The following is a 16,319-nucleotide window of genomic DNA, read 5'->3' as shown; positions in this document are numbered from 1 at the left end:
ATAGTACTGTATACATATTTCAGAATTAGTATGTATAATCTTGCATAACCAATTGGTAGATACTAGTACTCCTGTATTCTACACAGTTTAGATGCAGAATAGAGGCTGGATTATCTCTCCATTACATAAGATAAATTAATATTTATCTAAAAAATAATGAAAACTCCCAAAGCATAACTATTTACAGTACTTATTTCTTAATAAGCTGGATATTATAACTTAATAAAACTGAAATCCTTATGTGCAACACATTAAAGATAGCAATATGAGGTAAGTAATCAGAGTATGATTATGTATGTATATATAACACTATTATCATGCATGGACCTTAGTTTAGTTTAATCACTATTACAGGGCAGCAATGTTCAAAAGCACCAAGCCAAGCACAACAAATACATTCCAAAGCTGAAAGAAATGTTAACCTTCCTTCTCTAAAATTGTGGCAATCTTAAAATGCATCACATAAGGCAATACCTTATCTCTTGACTAGTATAGTATGATGAATACAGGTCTGTTAAACTAATTTTACAGCCAGCTAATATTTAAAAGTTTTATAGTACAAAATTAAAAGGCTTGTTCACACAGGAACTTTAGCAAACTATCCAAGTACTGTAATTTATCACAAAAAAACATTATAAACATATTACTGGACATAAAATATAAAAATTATACTTATGTCTAGTACACTTATAAGTGTTGCAATTTAGGTGAAGGAAAAACATTAACAACTCCACTTAAACAGTTAATAATACTAGTCACTAAATACTCTTGTTAACTTCAGATTGCCCTAGAACAAAGAAAGAACATAACTGAGTGCATGCTAAAGGTGAAGGGATGAATTAAGCATTAAGCCAAGCATGTGTCATGGTATCTGAGAGGTTTGGTGAGTGTGTCTGGGCAGTGTTCTCACGAGATGCTGTGGAGGTTACCAAGACATCTTGTCTGTCAGTGTCTTAATGACATTTAAGGGCATTCTTGTAGGCACTAAAATGACAAGTTGTGAAGGCCTACATGGCACTTCGTGTTTGTTATGGTATAGGGAGGGGGGGCTGGGGCTAGGGGGAGGCAGAAATCCTAAGACTCAGCAGGGGGGGAAGGGGGAGAGGGAAGAGAGGGGGGGTTGCTTGAGGTCTATGGGTGAGTGTGGGGTGTGGGCGTGTGGGGTCTGGGTGAATGAGGGGTGTGAGAGCGCGGGAGAGGTGTGCTTGGCGTGCGTGAGGTGCCAGAGTGCCAGTGGCCTCGCACCCGTGGCGGGAAAATACGAGTGGTGGCGAGAGACCGACCTTCTGCCAGCCGCCGCGCGCCGTCACCACCACATACAGCAGGTACAGGTCCACTCCCTTCCCGTTGATGCGGGGCAGCCGCTTGAAGGCCGTCCTGTCGGGACACACAGCCTTAGTACCTCACATCGCACATATATCACACTATACTTCATCGCCAACTCCACTCAGGTACACATTATAACGGCACTTACCCTCTCTGCTGATGAAATTCTTCAAGCTGCTTGAGAAACCCATCATATTCCCTGTCATACGCTTCGGCGTCTTTGTTCATTTCTTTAGTCATGTTTTCTTGTGATCACACACTAAAGCACACACTCAAATACACCGAGAACACATTTCTAGGGCAGGGCGGCAGTCATGAGCGGAGCACTGGGCACTGAAGAAGGAGAGTCAGGACACACACACCGGCGCTACGTATTGTGTTCGCGAGCGGCTCGCCACCACGCGTTCCAACACTCTCCCTCCCACCTCACTCACTCCACAACGCACTAACACAAACAATTTTAAACCCTTCTTTAGCCTACTCAAAATATATTTAGCGCTCGAGACAATTTTATATATAGGTTAGGTTTAATAACGAAGTATATTTATGGCTAAAAAAATCGGGGAAAAAATTAAAGTTATCGTTTCAGGAGGTTTTGATGGTTGTTGGGCGCCGCGAGACCACATCTGCACCTAGCGACGGTCGCGCAGGCTCTGAAATACTTTATTGATTAACATTACAATAAATTCGTTTCATGCCCTGATATGATTCCTCAATATGACAGACTTAATACCAATGCTGAGGCTCAAACTTAAAAGAATCCTTTAGTCTCTTTTGGGGCTTTTATCAACCGCAAAAACTGAAACTCTTTGTTTGAGCTCACAAAATGGCGGACGGGAGGAAATGACATGGGCGTCACCTTGGCCTTCCTGATGTCTAATGATTTCTAATTTATTGTAGTATATAGGAAAGGATATAAAGTCATTGGCGACATTGTAAATGTTGGAGGTGCAAAGGGCGCGCGCTGAAGGGTTTCTTGACGGGTGACGCTGAGGGGCCCGCGACTCGCTGAACGCTACCCTCGCAACATCCATCCCAAATTGTATCGACCACCCCAAATTGTCTCGCTCACCCCCGTACTCACTCCTCATACACCGCCCCTCCAATCCTCATCACATGAGCCTTACACACCCAAGACGGCGCTCTCATTCTCCTCTCCCCCCTTTTCGCCAACACTGGCAAGTTATGCACCAAACAAGGTCGTGATCGATCGAAATTTAAAAGTGCAAAGAAAGCCCCCAGACTTTCTGGAGGAAGGCTGGCCCCCGAGGAGGACACTAGGAGGTCGCCCCGTTTTCTTTAAGTCTCTCTCTCTCTCTCTCTCTCTCTTAATATTCCAATCCCAGTGTCCGTGACACCCTCAAGGTGTATGGCAGTCACGCCTCTGTTTAACTACTCGTCCCAGTTTTCAACCTCCCATCTTCTTCCTTTCACCCGCCTTCGTGGTTTTCCATAGCTGGGAGCGAACTAGTGCGTGACGTCACTGTTACGTAACGGTCTAGGAGGGAACAGGAAACCTGTCTATGTACCACACATAAACATTCCTCCTGCTGCCTGCCCTGCTGGTGCCCCACGGTGTATGTTGGCTCGCCCTCGCTGCCTGGGGTCAATGGGCATTACCTCTTGTGGCACTATATTTCTGTAGAGAACAGCAAGATAAACACGTACTTCATCCGTACTGTCTATGTATTTACTATGTATTTACGTATGTAGGTTAGCTTAGCATTTTAAAAACACCGAATCACCTTCTGTGGTTGATTGTTCAATAAACCCCTGAACTATATGTTTAACACATCTCTAACCCTGACCATGGAGGACAGAAGAAAATGTATATATGATGGTTAGCATTGTAAATGTGTGGCCACGTCTGTGGTAGAAAATAATAATAATAATAATAATAATAATAATAATAATAAAAAACTTCATCCGTTCTGCGGAAAATAAATGCTGAGACATAAAAAAAATATAGCTCCTCACGAATTGCACACACACACACACACACACACACACACACACACACACACACACACACACACACACACACACGGAAAGCCTTTGACACAGTACCCCACAAAAGGCTGATGCATAAGCTGGAGAAACAGGCAGGAGTAACTGGTAGGGCGCTCCAGTGGATAAGGGTCGAGTACCTAAGCAATAGGAAGCAGAGAGTTACAGTGAGGGGTGAGGGGTTTCCACACAGGTGGAAACTGAGTGCCCAAATGAGCCACAGAGATATTAGAAAGAACTTTTTTAGTGTCAGAGTGGTTGACAAATGGAATGCATTAGGAAGTGAGGTGGTGGAGGCTGACTCCATACACAGTTTCAAGTGTAGATATGATAGAGCCCAATAGGCTCAAGAACCTGTACACCTGTTGATTGACGGTTGAGAGGCGGGACCAAAGAGCCAGAGCTCAACCCCCGCAAGCACAATTAGGTGAGTACATATATATACATATTTATGGCTAAAAAATAATCCGTCAGTCGTCAGGTCAACGGGGCCTGACGGCTGAGTAGACAGTGCTCTAAATTCGTAGTCCTAAGGGTCCGGGTTCGATCCCCGGCGGAGGCGGAAAGAAATGGGCAGAGTTTCTTTCACCCTGATGCGCTGTTCACCTAGCAGTAAATAAGTACCTGGGAGTTTGACAGCTGCTACGGGCTGCTTCCTGGGTGTGAGTGTGGAGAAAAAAAAAAAGTTGATTGATTGACAGGATTGACAGTTGAAAGGCGGGCCCAAAGAGCCAGAGCTCAACCCAGCAAGCACAACTAAGTGAGTATTCAACTAGGTGAATACACACACACACCTGAGAGCTGAGTAGACAGCGCTCTGGACTCGTAATCCTAGGGGTCCGGGTTCGATCCCCGGTGATGGCAGAAACAAAATGGGCAAAATTTCTTTGACCCTGGTACCCTTGTTACCTAGCAGTAAATAGGTACCTGGGAGTTGGCAGCTGTTGCGGGGCTGCTTCCTGGGGGTGTATGTGTGGAAAAAAATAGTAGTTAGTAAAAGTTGATTGACTGACAGTTGAGAGGCGGGCCGAAAGAGCAGAGCTCAACCCTATGGGGGGGGGGGAGCTCGTCCTTATCGCCCCCCCCCTTATCGTCCTCCCCCCCCCCTACTTTCCTCTCAGAAGTAGTGAAACAACTGGTCTGTGGTTTTCAGATACTTTCCTATTCTCTCTCTTCTCATCCGTCTTTCTTTTATCTTTTAATTAAAAGCTCCACATTAATGACACGCCATATTTCACACTTGACTATTAAAATTACCTGGTGGGGGGGTGATCATAATTACTAATATTTGTTAAAGTATTTAACTTAGGTCTACCCCGACCAACCTATGTCCGTCCCCTACCTTAGATCATTCCCCCTGCAAATCTGGATAAGGCTAGCCTATAGCGTCTGGCCACCATGTTTAGAAAGACTGACAGACACACTCTCTCTCTTATAGTATATATTTATATATATATATATTATATATATTATATATAAATATATATACACGCATACATCTTCTTTCATATACATATAGCAATATTCATTTAATATCACAAGTGCTTCAAGAAGTGAAGCACTTGTGACAGTTTCTTTACAAGGCAGTTTACATCTGTGATGAGTCATTTACAAGGCTACTTCTCCTGCTCCACTCGTATGAATTTCACTTTACCTCAAGTCTACAAGATTTTGTTGCTGTTCCCGGAATATTGCTGCCCTCAGGCTGCTCAAAGGCAATCGAAGATGGTAATCAATTCTCGCTTTACGAGTTGATGTTTTGGCCAACTCATCAGTTCTGTCATGCATTCGGAGACCAACATGGGAAGGAATCCACAGGAGACAAACTCTGACTCCATCATGTATCATTTCATTATATCTGCGCCTAGCTTTAGACACAAGCGCCCCACAGGCATGCCCCGTAGAGCCGGGTGCAGTCAAGGATGACAAGGAGTCACTTACAATTAATGTGTCGTCATTGGATTTATATACTCGTTTGAATGCATGGATTATGGAGGCCCAGTTATTTCTACGAACTCTATCATGCAAGCACAAATAGTAAACACACACACACTTAGAACAAATGAATTTTATCTGCAAATATTAATATGGATTCACCACAACGAAATCCTGCATGATCAACTTGTTAAGAGTTCCGTAAGATGACAATCATCAAACAGGAAAGAGAGGGTTGGATAGACTACTTCTTCCTTGGATGACGGAAATCTGTCAACACGAAGCAAAGACAGAAAAGATACAACATCACGCAACATAGGCTGGATCCTGAGCTAAAGGGACTGAACTATGAAGAAAAATTCGTTGAGCCTTGCTACACTGAAGGAAACAGGGGAATACAACGGACATGACAACATAATACTATGTTCTAAAGACATAATTAAAATAACAATATATTTTTGTAGAAAGTGCTAAGCCAGTTGGACTGTATAGTACTTAGAAATGACACGGAGTCAAGGATCTGGGCTATGAAGACTGAGCCAATAATATGGAGCGGTGCCCAACCCTGCCCTCATGCATGGATGCTCGCACGTCCAACTTCTGCTCTTACAAGAACCACCTCAAGACAATATCATGTATAGAAAATTTTTTATAATAACAATTATTTACAAAAAATACAACTGATGATATTTCAGAACTTACTCTCATGTGATTGTGTTAGCTTTCCTAAGACTACTGCGGACAAATATGTAATTTAAATGAATTATAATTGAAATATTAATAACAACTTCATGTGAGGTAAGAGCCAACTACGCCATTCGATTGACAGTTATAAGGGCCTTGCCGTTTGGAGAGTAAACCCCTCAAGTACAGCTAGACAAGTCCAGTTAGGTAAATACCCGCACTTGTACACACACACCAAAGAACAAACGCTCACATCCTTATAAGAGAAAAACCACAGGGGACATGATCCATCACTATTTACAAAATACTGAAAAGGATAGACAAAGACAGCTTATTTAAATTGAGGAAGCAGAACAAGAGGACATAGGAGGAAACTGGAAAAGTAAATGAGTCGAAGAAATGCAGGAAATTTCGTACCCACTCTGTGTGGGCCGGTCAACAAGTGGAATGTACCGAAAGGAATGACGGAAGTCACCTCCTTCCACAACTTCAGGGCCTGATACGATCATAAACTCGAGCATCAGTAAGGTTAAATTTTTAAAATGACGCAACAGGTACAATAAGGGCCAGCGGCGGGCTGCATAAAGAGCCGGGCCTCACCTTCCCCACAGTCACTCTTAGGCAAACACTGGTAGGTAAGTTCAGACACGCGTGTTGGTACAAAATCAATTCCCGCGGTGAGTCATGGGGGTAAGAGGAGCGCGCGGGAGAGTTCCTGCTGGAGGTGCAGAGACTGCAGGAGGCACGGCTGGTCAGTGTGCTTCCTGGTGTCGGACGAGTAACATGTCGGCCCCAGGGGTCAGATTCACGAAGCAGTTACTTACGAACCTGTACATCTTTTCTCAATCTTTGGCGGCTTTGTTTACAACTGTTAAACAGTTAATGAGCTCCGAAGCACCAGGAGGCTGTTTATAACAATAACAACAGTTGATTGGCAAGTTTTCATGCTGGTAAACTGTTTAATAAACGTAACCAAAGCCGTCAAAGATTGAGGAAAGATGTACACGTTCGTAAAAGCTTGCGTAAGTGCTTTCGTGAATCTGGCCCCCCACACCGTAGAAAATTATTAAATATATATCCTGATCTCTTCGCATGCTAACAACAAATATTGCATTTTAAGCATAGTTTGCACATAATACACGTACAGAAGAGTACTAGAGAAAAGTTTACACTAATTTCTAATGGGTTTTTGCCACCTTGAGTCAAATAAGGGTATGAAGTCAGGTTAGGTTCTAATGATATTTAAATTTGAAAGATAAACTGGGAGTTACTCGATCAAGTCTTCCTGGAATAAATTAGGTACATTTCTGAATATATATTGAAAAACGGAGATTACAGAAGAATTAAGTACAATTTTGTAGGCCTACATACTACAAATCAGAGGAAGCTAAATCTTAACGTTAGGTGAAGTGAATTGCCAAGCTGGAGGTAGAGTTCCTGTAGTGACGGAACGTTTGGGGCGGTGCACTCTATGTGGTTGATCCATCTCACCTTGTATGCAATATCTGCATCTGCATTCAAGATTCAGCAAAATTTTTAACGTAGTTTCCGTTAGGCTAGGTATCAACGTGCACACACACACACACGCGCGCGCGCGCACACACACACACACACACACACACACACACACACACACACACACACACACACACACACACACACACACACACACTGGGAAGACGGGACACTACGAGCGTAGCTCTCATCCTGTAACTACACTTAGGTAATTACACTTAGGTAATTACACACACACACACACAGTGTGGGAGTCGGTGGCTCAGCGGACAGCACGCTGGACACGTGATCCTGTGGTCCCGGGTTCGATCCCGGGCGCCGGCGAGAAACAATGGGCAGAGTTTCTTTCACTCTAATGCCCCTGTTACCTAGCAGTAAATAGGTACCTGGGAGTTAGTCAGCTGTCACGGGCTGCTTCCTGTGGTGTGGAAAAAAATAATAGTAGTTAGTAACAGTTGATAGACAGTTGAGAGGCGGGCCGAAAGAGCAGAGCTCAACCCCCGCAAGCACAACTAGGTGAATACACACACCGATCCTCCATCAGAAAATAGGTTAAAATATTAAAGGTGGGTTCCAGGAAAACACATGAATATTGTGTTATGATGAATAATATGAACTCTTTGGCAGGAAAGCCCAAGCCCAAGTCACAGTAACTTGCCTGGATACAGGGGTCACCCCCTGTTCTGATACAATAGCTGCCATGGTCTCACTTGCTCTGATACATGTAGCTGTGCCTTGCTCTAATGCAACAGCTGCACTGTTGACCCTTGCTCCGATACAATAGTAGCACTGCTCACTCTTGCTCTGATACAATAGCTGTGCTTGTCACCCCTTGTTATAATACAATAGCTGTGCTTGTCACCCCTTGTTATAATATAATAGCTGTGCTTGTCACCCCTTGTTATAATACAATAGCTGTGCTTGTCACCCCTTGTTATAATATAATAGCTGTGCTTGTCACCCCTTGTTATAATACAATAGCTGTGCTTGTTATCCTTGCTCTGATACACTAGTCACCCTTGCTCTAATACAGCAGCTGCACTGGTTTCTCCTGCTCTTATACAATAGTTGCACTAAGTACCCTTTCTCTGATACAATAGCAGCACTGGTCACCCTTGCTCTCATGCACTAGCTAAAGTTGGCTAGCTTAGACAAGGACTGATTTTTGGAGGCTCCCATGCCAATTTTAGGCGCCTGGGATTAATGAGCCCTTGCCCGAAACGCTGTGCGTATTAGTAGCTTTACTCATAGGATGTACTATGAACAAATCCACAAGGGCAATGATGAGGGTTCGAACCTACGCACGGGATGTTCCCAGACCCGCCTTCATGCTATTGATAGTTGATATATCACGCTATTGTGATTTTTTTTTTTTTTTTTTTTGAGATATATACAAGAGTTGTTACATTCTTGTACAGCCACTAGTACGCGTAGCGTTTCGGGCAAGTCCTTAATCCTATGGTCCCTGGAATACGATCCCCTGCCGCGAAGAATCGTTTTTTCATCCAAGTACACATTTTACTGTTGCGTTAAACAGAGGCTACAGTTAAGGAATTGCGCCCAGTAAATCCTCCCCGGCCAGGATACGAACCCATGACATAGCGCTCGCGGAACGCCAGGCGAGTGTCTTACCACTACACCACGGAGACTGCAAATACTATACACATATATAGTACATACTATACACACATTTCTGTGTGTATAGTATGTACTAGCTCTATCTAGAAATCCAACAGTCTGTCTGTAATTCATTTTGAATGTATGTACTTTTATTATTATTATTATTATTATTATTATTAGTTTAGTTTAGTTTATTTATTATGCACCCCATACCCTATCTTGTGGGCGGTAGTGGAAAGGGTTACAGTCACATAATGGGCTCAGGGACTGAACCCCACAATTCATTTAGATAAGCCAGTTACAGTCTTTATGAGCTAGTTACAAAATTCAACGAATATTATTATAATATTGGTTTGTCAGTTGGTGGTGTGGCGGTGATCACGTGGCCCCACCCTCTGGGTCATGATGATTGCTAACAGCCGAAATTTGGTGATAAAAGCATATGCAGAATTTATACCAAACTCTGTGCTCGTCATATTATTATGTGGATATTATTATTTATTATTTTATATAGAGAGCTGCACAGTAAGTGTTTTAATAAAAAATATTTATACCACTAATCGCTGATTAATTGGTTCTCTACAATGCAACAATTTCGTCGACCATATATATATATATATAGTTAGATTTATTCTTTTACAACTAGCTCCTTAACTAAATTAATAATTGTATTTTTAATGATTTAGTCTTCGAATAGAGGATTAAGGCTGAAAAGTATAATTTGGAATTGTTGATTTGTTATTGTTCGTAGCGAGGGAGAGACTCGAGGCAGCAGGTGAGACAGCAGGCGAGGCAGCAGGTGAAGCAGCAGGTGAGGCAGCAGGCGAGGCAGAAGACAAAGCAGGACAGGATGCCGGGTCCCCAGAGAAGGAAGAGATTCCACCGGGGAGACACACACCTCAAGAAGGGGTGGAGGACCAAGCGACGCACCAAGGACCTCGATCAGGTCAGTCTTCACACCTCCACTCTTGTTAGGACGAAATGTCACCGAAACTATTATGGCTAGATAAGGTAAAGCAAGGCTAGCGTAAGTTTAGGTAAGGCTTGGCTAGGTTAGGTAACACTTGGCAAAGCACCATTAAGTAAGGTTAGTGTAATTCATGCTATTCCAGCAGAGGGAGGGGATGCACTGTGCTCCCATACCAATGGAGTTTGAAGATTTTGGCCTCCTGATTCTAGGGCATGAACATGCTTGGTCCAATGATTATTATTCTCTTCATCTCAAGACAAAAGCAAAATATCACAAAGTATATATTCAACAAATTAAACAGCTGTTTGAAGGAAATTAATATCCCAAGGTAAACAAAGTAAATGATTGAAGCTGCAGGATGAGTTCCCTCACCGAGGCACTCATGACTGCCACCAGATGGCAGCCTTCGTCACCTGGGGTCTCATCCAGCCTCCTTCCTCGCTCGTCTACCTGGTACTCTTGGCAATATAAAATCTCTGTGGGCCCATCAAGTGCTTCCAGGTATTCAACTATGTGGTGCTGACTTTCCCTGAAATTATTGCTCTACTGGAGAGGGGCCATTGCTTTTATTAATTTAATACTGTATGTGCAAACTAGGGTTTTGCTCCGAGGTCATCTTGCATTTCTCGGTGCCTTTCAGAAATACCTACTCTGGTCAGGCAGGTTGTAGTGGATAAATGGACTATTGGGTTCAAGCAACAGCCCATTGAACTAAGTTATTACAAGACATGATTGTCCCAAGGCCAAGCTTGTGTAGTAGGAAATATTCACATAACTCATTGTAGGTATTCTCAAGGCTACTGCAAGCAAAAGAATGATGGAGCAAGTTATCAGTGGATTTGTAGAGCAAAATACTCTAGAAGCACTGTATGTTTAGCAAAATTGTAAAACTTGGAAACTATCCATTGCCTGTTGGCATAAAAACTTCCTCTTGCACCGTGCCTTATTTTTCAGTGCTTTACATTGGATGAACACACTATAAAGTAGGTGCTTGGTGACACCCTGGTGCATGTGCCAGTACCCACCTCACACAGAGAACCTACTGGAAGATTATCAACCCCCTGTGACCCCAGACAATAGGCATTCTGTGAACTCTGGGTAACCAAACAACGTTGAAGTCAAGTAGAAAAAGCATGAAGGTCCATCTAAAACTCTAATCCCAATGAGGGAAAAATCTGCAACATTTTCCAGTGATCTCCAGTAGAGCAGGAGCCAGATGCTCACCTCACCCTTTTGAGTTGGCCAAATTCTTTTTACTGGCAATGTCCACATGTGAAAAAATTAAAATTTATTTAGGTTTTTGAGTTAGTGTTTCTATTTGGCAGAAATCTTAGTACTGTAATCAGAATTTGTATGTGCGTTAAAAGGTAAATACACAAACTTGAATTTATTCAATTTACTACAAGATTTAGGTTACTAGAATCCAAATTACCCAGTTCATTCAGTATGTCTGTAGCTTATGGCTTCTGACCAATCTAACATGGTGTTGGCCTTTTGTTTCTTATTGGGTGCCATTTGCTAGATTATATGTACATCACAGTTAGGGCAGAATTATTTGCTTTGTTCACCTTGGGGCCTATTTTCCTTAAGCAGTTGCTTTTTTTGCTTTTTGCTCTTTTGTGTTTTTTGTCACAGCTTTTGGTCACTGATTCAGAAGCTCTCCTTGCTTCATAGTTAGATTCTGGTTCTGGCTCTTGGTAGGCAAGGGGTCTTGGTGGATCTTGGAAGCCTTGAGCATCTTGTCCTGGCTGGACGAGCATTTCTGGTGGCACCTAAGGGTCCTACTAGAAATGGGTATTTCATTACATTTATTGCTTGTTGCTTGTTTTTTGTTTTTGTTTTTGCCTTGGATATACTGTATGTTGTTCTATTCCAGAATTTTTGTTTTATTTAAATTGATATACAGTACAGTACAGTACCTGCATTTAAACAAATTCTTAATATTTATTAAATTTCAAATTCTCCTGCTGACCTGTTATGTTTGTTGTATTTGTACTTTTTAGATTGATGATGATCTTAAAGTTGAAAATTCAGCCAAGTTATTGCACCAAGAGGTAGATGATGATAAGCCAGGCTCAGGACAGCACTACTGTCTTCATTGTGCGTAAGTACTCTACAGTACATGAATGTTAACAAGTCTGAAGATGATTTTCTAAATTAATATTGTAACAATACAGTATTGTTCAATATAGGTTCAGTACAGTACAACAACTGGAGAAACTATAATGTAAGAAAAATTCTTAGAAAATTTGAGGTATGAAATTTACATGGTTTTTTGAGCCTCTGTTAAGATGTTGATAGTTTTCTGGATGCAGTACAGTAAGTTTTCTGGTTTATGTATTTTTGGGGCACATGTACATAGATGGTATGAAAATGACTAATGGAATACTTTAAGGGAAGGCTTTAATGATATAATAATAATATTTATATAAAATAAATACATTTGATATATGATGCAGTGACGAATTCATTGGTAAGAAATGTAAGTTATGTAAGACCAGTAATCCTGACAGAGCATCATAAATAAAAGAGAGGAAATGTAAGCTGACCTATTTTTTTTTTTTTTTTTTTTTTTTTTTTTTTTACTTTCCAAAATGTCATTAGCACAGTGCTCCACATGAGACTAGTCCATGAGTTAGAAATAAGCTAGGGTGACGCAAAAGGTGTTAATGCATAAAAAAACTGTTTTAGCTAAACAAAAGATGACCAAACTGCAAGGGATAATTTTTCAGTGTGGCGAGATGTTATCAGAGGGGTACCAGTAAGTGGGTAATAGGTGAATGATCTTTTATGGAACCAGATAAATTATTGTACAGTACAGTGGAGCCTTGGTTTACAAATGCCCTGGATTACGATTTTTTTTGGTATATGAAGTCAATTTCCTCGTAAAATTTGACTTGGTGTACGAAGTTTGCCTTGGAATGCGAATCGTCTGTTGATACTGTACTTGTATGGGTCAAGCATGTGGTTCTGCTAGGCGCGGGGCATGGCATGCTCAGTTTACCAGTGTATCCCGCCTAGTGACGACCGCGCTTGAATTCTTTATGAAGAATTTCATTGTTTTTCTGCTTTTTTGGTTTCTGAACATAAAAGTTTTTATTATATATCATGCCATGGGTCCCAAGAAAGTCAGTGGTAAAATTCAACCTAAGAAAATAGATGAGTAAAGGCAGTAGAGGATGTCCCTCCCTCATTAAGAAAATCTGTGCAGTATGGGAAGATCTGCAAAGATTTGCTGAAAAGACTTGCTGAAAAGACTTGCCCTGATAAAGCTGTAGCAGGCCGTTGCGTTAACCTTTTTAATGACAATGTGATGTCTCACTACAGACAAGTGTTAAAACGTTGGGGGGAAAGTGTCAAACCCCATAGTTCACATTTATAAGAGCCGCAACATTGACTGTTGATAACTTTACTTTCAGCCTATAACTTATAATATTTGTTCTGAATTTGATATGCCCCAGGTGCTTCTTGTAATACTTTTCTATTATCTTTTTGCCCAATATTTTTAGTTTAGGATTTGAATTAATAGAGCACCATGATTTAAAAGCAACTACAGCACATTTACCAGGACTGAAGAAGTTTCATTCTTCTACATATTTCTATAAAATTTTATATATCATCTTTGGTTGGTACATAACAGAAATTAACCTTAGGCTCCCTATGCAGCAGCCAGTTCTGCAGGCCTTTACAGTGCTTTTCCAACAATGAATCAAGGTAGCATATAATAGGGAACTAAAAGCAGCATCATGTTTGACCCAATTTTTAGTGAGACATTCTCAAATAGGACATTACTCCATAGCTACTTTGCATAGAAATAAATATATAAATAAGCATAGGAACAGTTGAGTACCTTTGACAAGCCACTGGCTTCCTATCCCCATCGAGGCCACTAGAGAGATGGTGGCTCTCAAGTAAACTCGGCTAAATATGTATCTAGTGATTACAGGGCATACTTATTTCTAAGCAATTTGTCAAAACATTTGGTGTGTTGCTGATTTAGAGGCCACAATGGCACAAGTGCTGTATGTGCCCTGAAGTCTCCATGTAGAATGAAATGCAAAGCCTTGCGGCCATATTCAATATATATCACCTATTGGCCCTGAAATCATCCGAAAGGGGACGCTCTGAAAATCTGTATACAGTATTTATCTGGAAATATAGACGCTATGCCCTGAAATTATCTCGAGGAGAATCCTCAAGATATCAATGGAAAGTTATAGTACTGTGTCTTCCAATAGAAAAACATTGTGAGATGTTTGGCAACCCCTGGAGAGGCAAGTGCCAGAACCTCACAACCCAAAGCAAACCGGAAGAATTATTGACACCCAGTGACCCAAAGTTGCTATCTAATGGCAGAATCATGATGACTACAGTACTCCTAAACTCAAGGCCAGTTGAGCAGAAACATCTTTCAGTGAACTTTGCTATAGCAAGAGCCAGGTGCCACCACAACTTAAAATCTGGTGACATACACCACCTCCCTGCCTGAAGATCTAGCTGGGAAAAATCTACAGACTTCCTTGTGAACCTCAGACAATAAGTGCACCAAGTGTCATATCACTCTGGTCCATTGAAGAATATCTGTATTAACACCAAGTAGGTCAAAATTGCATCATGTTTTGGTGATCGCCAGGTGGAGCAGGTGTCCAGACATCCGTTTGTCCTAAAGGTTTAATCAGGAGCTGCCATAATGAACTGTAGTTCTCCAAGTTTGGTATGTTCAACTTTGTAAAATGTTTTGGAAGTATTATAGCTAATTTTAAGTTTTCCTTTGTTTGAGGGGTTTTTGGGATTTATGTAATATAGGTGGATGTTTAGGGGCTGAATTTTATATTAATCATTGATTTATTTGATTGTCTGGTATTTGAGTTTGTCCACCATCCTGTCACTAGGATGATTTTACTCAAGATGATATTAGAATCCTTCTGCAGCGGTAATTATTAATATTTTTGTATTTGTATTAATTGGTCTTTCATTTTTTTATTTTTCAGACGTTACTTCATTAACAAAGAAGCTCTCAAGGGCCACTTCCGAACTAAAGTTCACAAGCGACGCCTTAAGGCCTTGGAAATAGAGCCTTACACAATTGAAGAATCTGAGAGAGCAGGTGGCCTTGGGTTATACGTTAAACCGAAGAAACGTAAGATGGAAACACAGCCTCTTGATGAAGAAACCTTTGATCCAGATACAGAAGATGTTGATATGAAGTAACACACATTATAGTATAGCTTTGTTATTTCTTCGATGCTATGTACTGTACTGTTATTTGGAAAAGCATTAAACTTGACAATTTATAGATTTTATACAAGCTATAGATAGTGTAAGACAAATATATGATGAACTTCAAGACAAGATGCAGTAACTAACAAGAGCTTGGAACTTTGACTTTAGTTTCTGTGCCTACTACCCCTAATAAAGAAAGAAATTGAATGAATACTTACTGCCCGTTCTTTAACTATTTTTTCCCTGGAGGACTAATAAGTTTTCAGTTTTACTTTTTCATGTGCAAAATCTGGAGAATGTCTATGCTTGTCAATTTCAAATTTGTCAACACTAAACGTGTGTATGATGGAAAAAGGTTCCCTTTCATAATTGGACCATGTAGCCTTTGATGGCCAATTTTAGAACCATATAACCCTTTCATTTGGAGGGATGGGGGGAACCTTTAAGTAATAAAAAAAAAAAAAGGAATGGTCTCGGTAGTCCAACCCTTGAATATTTTTCACTTTTTACTGCTGTATCAAGAATGGATAAAGATGAGTTTTTTCATTGTGGAGTATAGTGCCAATATATGTCTTGGAAATCAGGCTATATAAAGAAAATTATTGTAATCAGTAACCAGTTTAATCTAGTTATATAAAACAAATCTCGAATTGACAGATTCATACTAAACTTCTTTCCACAATAAAACTTGTTGCATCACCAACCACTTTGACTTGTTAGTACAGTGGAGATCTTGCTTCTTGCTGTCAATGTTTGATACCTGGTAGGCCAAGTGGTTGGGCACCGTTCCTGCTGTGTTATCCCAGATCCTTGGCCTCGTATGTTTTTTCCAAGGGCTACTCATACTGGCTCAGTGTTTCCTATTAATATAATTGTCACTTTGGTGTCCTGATGTGTCTCTGCATCATAAACCCAGAACACGCAGAGTAGGTGATGACGGTCTCAGCGTCATGCATTAATTTTTGCTCAGTCTTTCCAGAAACAAAACACATCTGCATATTTTGATAAAAATAGTACAAAGAATCAAAGCCTGTAAAGA

General features: G+C 41.0%; 2 protein-coding genes across 4 annotated transcripts in view; one reads left to right on the top strand and one right to left on the bottom strand.

The window, feature by feature from the left end:
- The window catches only part of LOC123769278 (Brahma associated protein 170kD), an 82,147-nt gene extending 80,148 nt beyond the window's left edge, over positions 1 to 1,999 (bottom strand). The window contains exons 1-2 of one of the 3 annotated variants that reach the window (XM_045760370.2): positions 1,475 to 1,999; positions 1,284 to 1,377 (exon numbers count right to left, since the gene is read on the bottom strand). In XM_045760370.2, coding sequence (XP_045616326.1) covers positions 1,284 to 1,377; positions 1,475 to 1,566 — 186 coding nt within the window. In that variant the 5' untranslated portion in view covers positions 1,567 to 1,999. The remainder of the gene's footprint in view (positions 1 to 1,283; positions 1,378 to 1,474) is intronic. The other 2 variants (XM_045760371.2, XM_045760372.2) reach the window with 2 other exon arrangements.
- Positions 1,193 to 15,487, top strand: LOC123769282 (zinc finger protein 593 homolog). Its single transcript, XM_045760377.2, has 4 exons — positions 1,193 to 1,325; positions 9,839 to 10,033; positions 12,061 to 12,161; positions 15,049 to 15,487. Exons 2-4 carry the CDS (start codon positions 9,938 to 9,940, stop codon positions 15,266 to 15,268), a joined length of 417 nt encoding a protein of 138 aa, XP_045616333.1. The 5' UTR covers positions 1,193 to 1,325; positions 9,839 to 9,937; the 3' UTR covers positions 15,269 to 15,487.
- The last annotated feature ends 832 nt before the right edge of the window (positions 15,488 to 16,319 follow it).

The sequence above is a fragment of the Procambarus clarkii genome, chromosome 66, assembly GCF_040958095.1.
Source record: "Procambarus clarkii isolate CNS0578487 chromosome 66, FALCON_Pclarkii_2.0, whole genome shotgun sequence".
NCBI classification, from domain to species: domain Eukaryota; kingdom Metazoa; phylum Arthropoda; class Malacostraca; order Decapoda; family Cambaridae; genus Procambarus; species Procambarus clarkii.
This window is presented reverse-complemented; position numbering and strand designations above follow the sequence as displayed.